This window comes from Phocoena phocoena, chromosome 14 (genome assembly GCF_963924675.1).
Source record: "Phocoena phocoena chromosome 14, mPhoPho1.1, whole genome shotgun sequence".
In the NCBI taxonomy this organism is placed as follows: Eukaryota; Metazoa; Chordata; class Mammalia; order Artiodactyla; family Phocoenidae; genus Phocoena; species Phocoena phocoena.
This window is the reverse complement of record NC_089232.1, coordinates 8,991,762-9,003,389: the sequence shown is the minus strand read 5'-3', so window position 1 is coordinate 9,003,389 and position 11,628 is coordinate 8,991,762. Positions and strand designations below refer to the sequence as shown.

At 64.7% G+C, this 11,628-nt stretch overlaps 1 protein-coding gene across 1 annotated transcript; it reads right to left on the bottom strand.

Moving 5' to 3' along the window:
* Positions 1–2,078: 2,078 nt before the first annotated feature.
* SEMA4C (semaphorin 4C) lies at positions 2,079–11,396 on the bottom strand. The gene is made up of 15 exons (XM_065891174.1): positions 11,193–11,396; positions 9,033–9,181; positions 7,400–7,548; positions 7,012–7,074; positions 6,767–6,865; positions 6,595–6,691; positions 6,357–6,473; positions 6,108–6,259; positions 5,836–6,011; positions 5,418–5,562; positions 5,104–5,326; positions 4,875–4,987; positions 3,195–3,352; positions 3,036–3,106; positions 2,079–2,908 (listed from the first exon to the last, which is right to left on the bottom strand). Exons 2-15 carry the CDS (start codon positions 9,139–9,141, stop codon positions 2,079–2,081), a joined length of 2,502 nt encoding a protein of 833 aa, XP_065747246.1. The 5' UTR covers positions 9,142–9,181; positions 11,193–11,396.
* Between the last annotated feature and the right edge of the window lie 232 nt (positions 11,397–11,628).

Below are 11,628 nucleotides of genomic sequence, written 5' to 3'. Positions count from 1 at the left end.
GCGCGCCCGCTGGAACCCAGGGGGGCGGGGGTGGGGTGGGTCGGGAGTGTTTATGTGGCGTCCTTCCAGGTTCTCTTCGTCCCACCGGGCTCCCCAAGGGCAGGGGGTCGCCGGGAGCACCCCAAGGTCCTTTCCCCCTTCTTTCCCCCACCACGCGGGCCCAGGAAGACGGGTCACCGCGGCGGCGCGGTGACCACTTGAAAGGCCGCGCGACACCCTCCCTCCTCTCGCCCCTCCTGCTCACTTTTTAAAACCCCGTGGGAGGCAGGTAGTCAAGACCTATCCTGTCGCTGGGAGCACCTGCACGTAGGCCCGGGGGGCAGGGAAAAGGGCCTGGAACCCTCAACCCCACAGTGGGCACCTCGTTTACCGAATCAACCTTCTTGTATCGAGACATTCTCTGGGCTGTGGCTTAGTGAGCGTGCGGGAAAAGTAGCGTGCTCAAGTCAGCAGATGCCAGCCCTCTCTTAACGGCAGGACGCCGGGCAGCAGCCTATTCCAGCCACAGCAGGCACCCCCAGACTGGTCAGGGGTACAGAGGACTGGCTGCCTCTGTGTGTGGGCGTGAATTATAGAACCCAGGCGGGGTCCTGTTTTTCTTACAAATATCTGGGCCCTGCACGGCTCCTTCCATAGGACAGGGGCTTGGTGCCCACCGGGTGGCAATGGGGAAAGTTCCCTATGGCGTGTAGCTGAAGCATTCAGGGCTAACGGTCTGGAGGGTAAAGGCTGGAAGTCATCTTTCCTCCCCTTAAGTTGGTTGGGAGCCCCATCCTCACACGAGCCAGCCCACACCACCTTAAGCTGCTTCTAGGAAGTTCCCCTCCTCGGCCCCCTCACTCCCATTTCCCCTTCCCAGAGTTCTGGGAAGCCAGGCCCCTCCCGCTCTCCTGCTTCTACTCCCCATGCCCTGACTTCTCCCTTTGGCCAGAAGCCAAGGCTGGCTCTCAAGAGGCTGTGGCCCTGGTCTGGCTCCCAGCCCGAACCACCACTGTGGGAAAACATTGGCGCCTGGGCTGTCCCCCCTCCAGAGAGGGGCACAGGCAGGAGGGGGACCACTGAAGGAAAGGGAGGCTGCCCCAGGACTGAGAAGGGGGGCAGTCCAGCCCCACTCAACCCACAGGGAGTGTCCCTCTTGGCACCCAGAAGGTTTTGGCCCAAATGTCTTGCCTCCGTGACAGGAAGTTTCATTTTCTCCATTTTATTTGTCCATATAAAAATACTCAAATATTTACAACAAATAAATACGTGGGGACACAATAAGTTACACTGTGAGAAGCCCTCCTCCTGGGGCTGGGAGAGGATGTGCCGCATCCACAGCATGCCCGCCCTCTCCTCCCCTCCCCCTCCCCCTCCCCCCACACCACCTTTCCCAGCCCTGCCAGGGAGGACAAGTATAAAATACCACTGAATCCCAGGGCCAAGCGGGAGGCCCCTCCCACCCTTCCCCCAAACACACAGGAGGCTCCATCTCCCTCCCCCCGACCCTGAAAACATTCACAGCCCCGGGAGTAGGACCAGGCCCACCCCAGAGCCCTGGACTCCCCCAAAGGGGCACAGCACCCTGCCCAGCCCACCCCCGTATGTACATGGCTGCCCCCCAACTGGGGACAGGCGGGGGTAGGAGAGGCAAAGTGATACAACCCCTTCCCCTTCATAGCTTCAGTGACCCACCAGGAGGACCCCAGGCCAAGGGAAGACTTGACAGAAACAGGAAGACCGTGTCACACACCCACACACACATACGTGCACACGTCCACAGACATACATGTATATACACAAACACACCCACGTCTCCAACTTCCGCCTTGAAAGGTTTTGGCTGCTGGGGTCCCGTGCATCTGTGATTCACAGCCCCTCACAGAGGAGGAAGGTGCCCTCTGTTGTGAGGCTGGTGCCCCGGTGAGCCACACCAAGTGGCAGTGCCCGTGCTGAGAGAGCAGGTCCTCATGGCCGGGCGGTGCCGGGCAGGGTCCGTCCGGGGCAGAGCAGGTGCCCGTGCCATGTCCCTGAGGTAGCTGGTGCCTGTGCAAAAGTAGGAGCCGCGCCTCCCACGCCGCCCCGCCGGAGGGGTACCCTCACACCGAGGACTCCTCGGGGTTGGAGTCCGGCAGCTGCTGGCGCTGCTGCAGTTTGCGTCTCAGCTCGTCGGCGAGCTCGGGCAGCGGGTGCCCGAGGCTGCCCCGGTCCTCCCCTCCCAGCTGTAAGCGCACGTATCCGTTGGCATTGGAGTTCCGCCCACCCCCCAGGTGGAGCCGAGTTGGAGAAGGCAGGGGCTGGCCGGGGATGCCAGGAGGCGGCGAGGGGGGCCCGCCGCCGGGCTGGCACCTGGCGTGTCCAGGAACAATCTTGAGGGAACCGTCCGAGTAGTAGTAGCCCACGGGGTCCCAGAGTTTCTCGTCCGTCTCGGGGCCGGGCCGGAAGGGGGGACTGGTGGGCTCCTTGGGCAGCTCCAGAGGGTACACCAGGGTCCTCTCGGCTGCCTTGGCGCCCTTCTCCAGCTCCTCCCGCAGCCGCCGGCGCAGGGACAGAACCAGCAGCAGCAGCACAAGGCACACGGCCCCCAGGGCCACCACAGCCAGCCACACCAGCCCCAGGCTCTCCAGGGGGGCCCGGGCCTCCAGGGTCACCGACGGGCCCGCCACCACTGCCACCAGGTAGCCTTCGGCAGCCAGCCGGGCCCCCTGCTCCTCCGAGAAGCAGTGGTAGGCCCCGGCGTGGCGGGGCTGGGCGGCCATCACCACCAGGGCCTGCAGCCGGGCGTCGTAGAGGAAGGAGCCGGGCTGCTCTGCAGGCAGCTCCCGGCCCCCAAAGGTCCAGCGGGCATGGGCGAGGTTGGAGGAGAGGCGGCAGGGCAGCACCAGGTCTGTGCCTGCCACCACCGTGATGTTTTTGGGCGTGAGCCTGACTGCAGCGGCAGAGAAAGCAGAGCAGAGAGTCAGTGCAGGAAACCCAGGCCGGGGGGCGGATGCAGACACTCCAGCTCTGGCCCAAGGCCCACCGCCCTGGGAGGGGGACTAAAAAAAACAGCTCACCTTTCTTACTGCCCCGGAAGTTACAAATGCTTGAGGTGTCTGAGACTGTCACGTGCTGGATCAGCAGGGACCTGGTGGGGGAAGCAGAGGCCATCAGCGCCCCAGCTCTAACCCCCCTCCACTCCCTGCTGGTCCCAGCACGCGCAGAGCCCCGCTCACCCGGAGTGGCCGCCCACGGCCGTGCAGCGGCTGGTGTTGACGCTCCAGGCGCAGTAGGGGTCCCGAGCGAGCACGCAGTCAGCGCAGGAGCGGTACTTCACACAGTCGGCCAGGGGCAGCTGGACCAGCTGGGAGCGGGAGCCCGCAAAGAGCAGCTTCTGCCAGAGAAGCACAGGAGGGCGGTGAGCCAGGCCCGGACGTGGCCTGGGGGCGGCTCAGACCATTGCCAGGGGGCACAAGGGGCCCCAAAGAGAAAGGGGGCTGCGCTCAAGTCCTGAGGAGGGAAATCTGAGGACTGAGAATGCACGGAGGGCTTACTACAAGCCAAACGCAATCCTAAGTACCTTACAGATGTGACCTGATTAGAAAGGAGCAGCAACCCTGTGAGGCCGAGAAATATGATCACACACACACACCCTACACACACACACACCCTACACACACACACACACCCCTACACACACACACACCCTACACACACACACACCCTACACACACACACCCCCCTACACACACACACACCCCTACACACACACACACACACCCCTACACACACACACCCCATACACACACACACACCTACACACACACCCCCTACACACACACACCCCCTACACACACACCCACACCCACACCCCTACACACACATACACACACACACCCCTACACACACACACCCTACACACACACACCCCCTACACACACACACCCCCTACACACACACACACACCCTACACACACACACACACCCCCACACACACATACACACACATACACACACACTCCCCTACACACACACACCCCTACACACACACACACACACACTCCCCTACACACATACACACACCTACACACACACACCCCTACACACACACACACACACCCTACACACACACACCCCCTACACACACACACACCCCGACACACACACACTCACTCACTCCAGGACAGTATAAATAGCGCAGGAAGTTCAGTTTCCGCAGGGCCCGTCAGCCTCACAATAGCACCAGCAGAGCATAAGGCGTTTTCCTCTGTTTGAATGGTGATTGCCAATTTGTGTGTTTCTTCAACCACAGACTTTGTTTCTGCCATTATTCCACGTTCTGGAGAAACAACCTGAGCCACCACAGGTGGTGAAAGGCAAGCGCGTGAAGGTGCCACAGATCCGCCAGAAGAGAGTAGAGCAAGAGCAGAAGTGAGAGCAGCGCTCCGGGGAACGGCTGAAGCCGCCGGAGGCAGGGGGCAGGGCTGGAGGGCAGCGGGGCCGGTCGGCAAGGCGACATCACGAGGGCATCACGAACCGACACAGCACAAGGCCTGGCCAACGGTGGCACCGGCAGAGAAGAGGTACAGCGCAACCCCGAGGGGCCTGAAGAAAGCGCACAGAGCAGCTGCCAAGGCCCCGTTCTGGGAACGCAGCCCTGCCAGGACCAGGCTGTATATAAAACATAACGCCCGGCTGCCAGGACCAGGCTGTATATAAAACATAACGCCCGGCTGCCAGGACCAGGCTGTATATAAAACATAACGCCCGCAGAGCGTGGATTCCGTTAGCGCTCTCATTCCTGGGACCCGCCCCAAGCTACCCGAGGTGGCTCAGGCATCTCCCCACCCCTGTACCGGCCAAGCACATGACCAGGGGTGGCCTGGGGACAGTGGTGGGTGGGGCCTGATTACTACCTTGCTCCGGGACAGGACCAGGCTTTCCACTGGCTCCTGGTCAAACACCTGCAGCTCCTCAACCAGGTGGACCCAGGGCCCCAGGCTCACGGCCTTGAGCAGCCAGCCATCTCCTGTGGAGGGGTGGGGGAGGACAGGTGTAAAGAAAAGAGCAAGAGGCTCTCCCCGCCCGGGGCACACAGGCCTTCGCCCAGTCCCCAGCGGCCAAGGCCGTGCCCCCTGGGCCCACCTGTGCCTATGAACAGCACTGTATAGGTGGCTCCATCAAGCCCCGTGACCCGGTCGGCCACCAGGTGGGTGAAGTTGGCATCTTTCTTCACCAGCAGGGGCCGGCCCCACCGAGGCCCCACCTGCTCCTCCATCAGCGGGTGCTTCTTGATGAAGTTGAGGGTGTTGTCTGGCAGCTCCAGGGAACTGGTATAGCCATGGCGTCGGTGCCAGTTGTTGATGCACTGGGGGCGGGGGAGAGGAGGGAGCTATCAGCCCGGTGGGAAGGGCACCGGAGAGGAGGACACAAGCGCGCCCCTGCCCCGGATGACTCACCGAGCCGGGCCGCGGGCTGGGTACCGGGTCGGTGTAGCGGCCCCACTTCTGGGCTTGCTCATGGTACTCCTTGTAGGGCCCCTCGAACACCCTCTGGATCTCTTCCAACTGGTACTCACAGACTGCTGACAGGTCCATGTCGCCCCTGTCACAGCAAGGGAGGGACCCCCAGGGTCAGGCCTGGGGCGACCACAGCTCCGGGCATGCAGCGGGAAGGCAGGGCCCAAGCACAAGAAGGTCACAGGCCCACGTGACGCGACGGCGGCTCCAAGTGCCACCAGGGACAGAGCACGGCCCGCCTCCCGCGGGGGGCTTTGCAAAGGGGCCAGGCGCCTGGACGTCCCCCGGGGCCTGTCCCTGTCAGACCCAGCCTGCGGACCCACTCCTCCCCACCCCCAAGGGCTCCCAGCCAACTCACCACCGCGCCCGAAAAACCCCGAAGAAGGTGGTGTTGTGCCAGGAGGCGTCCTGCAGGGTATGCAGTGCCTGCAGCTGGTTGAAGTAGAGCTGCCAGTCAGGCGCGGAGCACACCAGCCGCGCCTTCAGGAACGTGGTCCACTTCCTCTGCAGCGTCCGCGCGCCCCCCACGTCACCCTGGGGGACAGCGAGGGGACACTGCCGGTCAGCCCCGCCGGGCTCTCAGGGCCGCCCGCCGCGCTCCCGGGGCCGCCCGCCGCGGGGGGTCTCTACCTTGCAGACTCGGGCCACGCGGGCCACCACCTGCTCGGCATAGCAGTCGTATTCCACGGCGCGCTCGCTGAAGAAGAAGTACACCTTGTCGTCGTCCCCCGTGAAGCTGCCCAAGCTCTCCGGGATGTAGGCGGAGCCCACGAAATGCGGTTCTACGGGAGGGGGAGGAGGGTCAGCCCGGGCACTGGGCCCTCGCGGCGCTTCCCACCCACGGCTGCCCGGTTGGCTGGCCGGCTCCTCAGGGCTTACCGTTGAGCCAGAAGGCCAGGTACTCCGTCTTCATGGCGTGGTGCGGCCCCATGATCCGCAGGATGACGGGCTCCGTGCCCAGGAAGTTGTTGAGCGTGGCCGAGTACAGCTCCCCGTCTACGGGAGACAGGGGGTCAGCGGGACCAGAAGCGAGGTGCAGTTGCACTCAGGCCACACAGCCCCGGACTGGGAACAAGTCCTGGGGGACCCCCCAACCTGCAGCGGGACAGCCACTCACCCACAAGGAGGCCGGTGTGGCCCTTAACTGGGTCATAGGGACACTTCCCCTTGCCATCTTCGAACTCGCCACGCTCCAGGGTGAAGGTGAGCATGTCCTAGGGGAAGGGAAGAGGTGATGAGAAGGCGACGGGGATCGGTCGAGGGGGCTGGGGGAGAGGAGCGGCACTCACAATGTAGGTGCACTTGGGCTGGAAGGCGTAGGTACCACAGACATACAGGTGGGATGCGTTATACGGCTGCAGGAAGCGGATGAAGTTGAAACACTCCGTCTGGGTAGAGAGAGGCATCAGTTAAAGTATGAGGGCCCCGGACATGGGGACACAAGGACCCAGACCAGCACTGGGTCAAAGGGGGCTCTGGGGAAAGAGTGTGCACCATGCCCCCCACCCCTGCCAGCAGTGTCCCAAGCACCCACCTGGTTACTCTTCCCTTTCTGGGTACACTCCGCCTTCTTCTCAGCTGGCGCCTCCCATGAGATCTGGGGGCAGGGAGGGGACACGTCAGCAATGTCACAGGTACATACTGGGCATGTGCTACTAGCAGGGCCCAGGGCAGCAACGTGGGGAAGCCAAGTGAGAAGACACGGTCCCCACTCTCTGGGAGCTTATTCCAGCAGAGGTCAGAAGCCCCAGCTGCCCCAACGCAGTAGACCCAGTAAGTGCTGCAGACTCGGGAAAGCAACATGCTCACCGAGGAGAATGGGGTGGGGGGCAGCTGAGCCGAGGGGACAGCCTGGCCAAGCGAAGACCCTCCGGGTCCTGCCTCTCTCACCCCCGCGTGCCTCCCGCTCCCCCACCACTCACCACTCCCTGCAGCTCCAGAGCCTCCACGCTGAAGGCAAACAGGGCCTCCCGGGCCCCTACGTACAGGAGCCCGGTCTGCTCGGTCAAGGTCAGCGTCAGAAAGTCCTGGATGCCCGTCTGGGAGAAGCGCCGCACCACCGTGGCCAGCTCTGCAGGGACAAGGCCAGAAAGAGCAGGGATGGGGTGAGCGGACTTTCCTGGGACTCTGGGAGGCCCCCCACCCCAAAATCAGCCCTCCTCTATGCGATGGTCACCCCTGGTCCCCACATTAGAGCTAGCACCCCACAGGCAGATGCCAGCCAAGCTCCCTGACTGGTAGTAAAGGGCATTTTCTGAACAGGCTTTTGGCTCTGACAGCTCCACCCAGGCCTCCCTGGCCTTTCCCAGCCGGGGCGGAGGCAAATCTGGGCTGGGGAGGAGGAAGGAAGGATATCTCAGCCACAGCTTCCGGTCAGAGGAAGCCATCAGACCGATGGCTCTCACTCTCAGGGTCAGCAGCGCTCCCCCCTCCCAGCTTCCTCAGCTGCTGCTTCCTTCTTTGCTCTGCTGCCTGCTGGCCTCACCAGGGTCCAGCCAGGCCCTGGACCCTGATCCAGTAGGGTAGGACGGACAGAAGTTGTGAGCACACCTTTGACTTAGGAAACCCTTCCCTCCAGTGAGACCCAAATCCGGGCTGTTAGGGATACAAGCACAGCCGGCTATGGGCTGAGGAGGGACGGCAGGAGATGGAATCGGGCTGGGAGGCCAGGCCAGGGAGGCCAGCGGAGACCAGAAGCTGGGGACCAGAGATGGCGCTGAGGCCTCGGGGCTGGGAAGCCCTGTTGCCATCCACCAAGCAGGGCGCTATGATATTCGCGTAGTCACAGGATTCCTACGTCAGCCCCCAAAATAGCTGCCGACCTGTCCTCAGGGTCCCTCTAAACCAGCCTTACTCTTTGGAGCCAACGATGGGCCCAGACATAGGCCGGCAAGGGAAGGCTTCGTTAGCATGGAGAGGAGCCTGTGGGAGGTGAACTCATCCTGGGTCCCCAGAGCACACAGATGATACAAACACCTGACATCACCTCCGCATACAGGTGTGTGAGCACAGAAGGGCTGTCAGGTCTGCCGTCCCCCCAGGCGAGCACGTGCGTGCGTGCGCACCCCTCCCCCCCACTCTAGGGCCACCAGACAGCAGAGTCAGGGCAGCAGAGGGGCGTCTATTGTATCAGGGTTGCTAAGGGGGCTCCTGGGGGCAGAGAGCTGGAAAGACTTGGGGGCGGGCGGTGACACCCTTCACCTCATGCCCATCCTGACCCAGGTTTCTCTCTTTAGGCTCTCAGTGCTCGCGATAATTCCAGAAGTGAGGCATGGGGAGAGCAATGCAGAATGGTCACTCTCTCTTGTATAACAGGGGCAGCTGAGCCAGGTCCTAAGTGTCAGGAGGGGTCCTCTAGGTCCTGGCCTGGACTACCAGTTCTGGGTCCCTAGGGCCACTCACTCACATTTCTCAGTAAGCTGTGTCATATACATCAGTGGGCCTTGAGCCCGACTGCAGAATACGGCTGGCACGTCCTAGAGGGCAATTCCTTAGCACCCCTCTTCCCCCAGGAGTCCCTCCTGGCCTCCTGCTCCCCGCCCTCCAGGCACTCACCCCCAGAAGATACCGTCTTCCGGGGCACCAGGTTCCACCACACCTCAGCCCCAATGCCCAGGCCCCACAGTCCCACTGCCAGCAGCCAGACGGCCCAGTGCATGGCCATGGCACACGCCCTGGCGCTTAGCTCCAGGCCAGCTGCCCTGCTGGGGGAAAAGAAAGGGTCAGAATCACAGCCAGAGAAAACAGACCGGAAGGGGGCCCACACAAGCCGTACCAGGAGGCACCGACAGGACAGAAGACCAGATCCATCCTCCCCAGGACTCCCCCGTGCCCCAGGCCTTGGAGCAGAGACCTAGTCCCCTCCGACACCTGGCCTCAGCCTCTACAGCCTCCAAAGGGACCATGGGGTCTCCCTGGGGGGAGGGAGAGAGCTAAGTCAGCTGCAAGAGCGGACACTTGGACACTCGGACAACCTCCGGACCCTCCCCGACTCCTTCTCTTCAACAGGAAGTTGTTTAAGAAAATAAAAAGGGGACCCCCCTCCCCGCCTCAGGCCTGATAGATTAGAAAGATTTCTTAAAATAACCTCTGGAGGCAGGACCTGGCCCTACTGGGGCTCCAGCCAGCTCCAAGACCTAATTCTGAGACGCAAACCCCTCAGCAGGGTGATAAGCGTGCGGTGGGGGGGCAGGAGGTTGGAAAAGACCCCCAGGGAGGACTCGGCGCATCAGGCCTGCGGGGGTCCCGGCCCCAGCCTCTCGCCTCCCCCAGCGCAGACAATAGCCGGGCAGAGCCCCAAACCCCGTTCCACATCACAGGGCTGAAGTGGGTCCGGGAGCTGGAGGGGCCCCGCTTCCCAAGGCCCCTTTGTTGCCCAAGAAGGAAGGCAGGAAGTGGGTGGGATGGGCGTGGAAATGACCGGGGCCTCATCCTGTTCCTCGCACAGGATCCTAGGAGACACCAGCCCTAGGGCTGAGGGGCAGCGGGACAACGGAGCCGGCTCCGGTCTCATCAGGGATCTCCCGGCAGCGCGTTCAGGCGGGGGCTGGGGGCAAGTGAGGACCCGGTGGGGAGCGCCAGGGGGGTTCCTCCTGGACCGTGGAGGGCGCCCCGAGCAGGGCCTGCGCCTGCTGCGCTCTCCCGGGGTCTTGACGAACCTTCCCAACTCAGAGATCGCGCCCCCAGGACCCCGGCCAGGGCAGGCCATCTGGATTAATTTCCACTGCTCCAGCCCTCCAATGCCGGGAGCAGAGACAAAGAAGCTGGGTCTATGCTCACCCCAAAACAAAGGGTCCCCGCCAAGACCCCGTCCCGGGTCCCCCCCCCGCCCCCCCGGATTCTCCCCTCCCCCAGCTTCGGGGATTTGAAGGCAAACAAAGCGGCGGCGCTGGGAGCGTGGCGGAGCCCGGCCTGCGGACGCCCCCTGTCGGCCCAGTAACCCAGCGCGGGAAGGGCGGGGGGGGGGGGGCGCAGGAGATGCGTTCACCACCATCCCCGTCCCCCAACACACCCCCAGCCCTCCCTCGGCCCCTTACCCCAGGCCCGGGCCGGACCCCGCGGCGCGCTCCAAGGCTCTGCCGCCACAGCTCCTCCCCGGAGCGGCCTCGGAGGTGGGGGTGTGTAGAGGGGTGCGGGCTCCTGGCGGCGCGCCCCCCACCCTTGCCCACCCAGAGCGGCGGGCCGCGGACGGCGCCCCCGCGGCTGCAGGGCTAGCGCTCCAGCCGGGGACTGAGCGGCGCGGCTCAGGAGCCTGGCTTTCCAGGACAGCCCGCCTCCCCAGCGGAGCGGGCGCGCGGCCGGGGGGCCGCGGCAGGGAAATCCGATCCCACAACATCGGCCTCCGTCCAAGCCCGCCCCAAACTTTCCGTCGGGGGTGGGGGAGCCAGGGGCAGTTCGGGGGCCTGGAGAAGATCCCGGCCGCGGACCGGACTGCACGAGGGACCCCCGCTCCCTGAGCCCCGCTGCCCCTGACCAGTCCGCGCCTCCGGACCCTGTGGCGGCGGGCGCCGCTCTCCCCGCTCCCCAGCCCCCGCGAAGCAGCCCGCGGGGGCCGCAGGAAGGCGCTCGGGCGGACAGCTGTCCCCGCCGCCGCCCCTCCCTGAGCCCCCAGACCCTGTCCCTCGCGCGTGCGGCGTCTCCCACCCGAGTCGGGGGACAAAGCGGCGATCCTGGAGCCCCCTGGCTCCGATCCCAAGCAAACCCGGCCTCACTCACCTCTTCTTCGCGGCTTGAATCCCTGGGCGCCGCCCTCGCGTTCGGCTCCGACCACGGTCCGCCCCTGCCCGCGCGCCGCCGCCGCCCGCGCGCGCCCGCCCGCCCAGCTCCGCTGCCCCTCTGCCACCGCCCCTCGGCCCGGCTCGGCTCGGCGCCCCTGGGCTCGGGCTCCCCGCGCCACCGCGGCGGGCGCCGGCTCTTTCTCTGCCGCGGCCGCAGCTCTCCGCCCCCTCCCCCCTGACGTCAGGCGGGGGGGCTCGACGGAGGTCGGGGGCGGGCCGCGAAGGCCCGCCCCGGAGGGGGCTGCGACCCGCCGCGACCCGCACGCCTACCCGCTCCCCGCCCGGGGGCTCGGACCCCCGCCCCTCCCCGTGCCCTGCCGCCCTGCGCCTTGCAGCCGCTAGCTGCGCCACCGCGCCGGGAGGTGGGGCGGGGG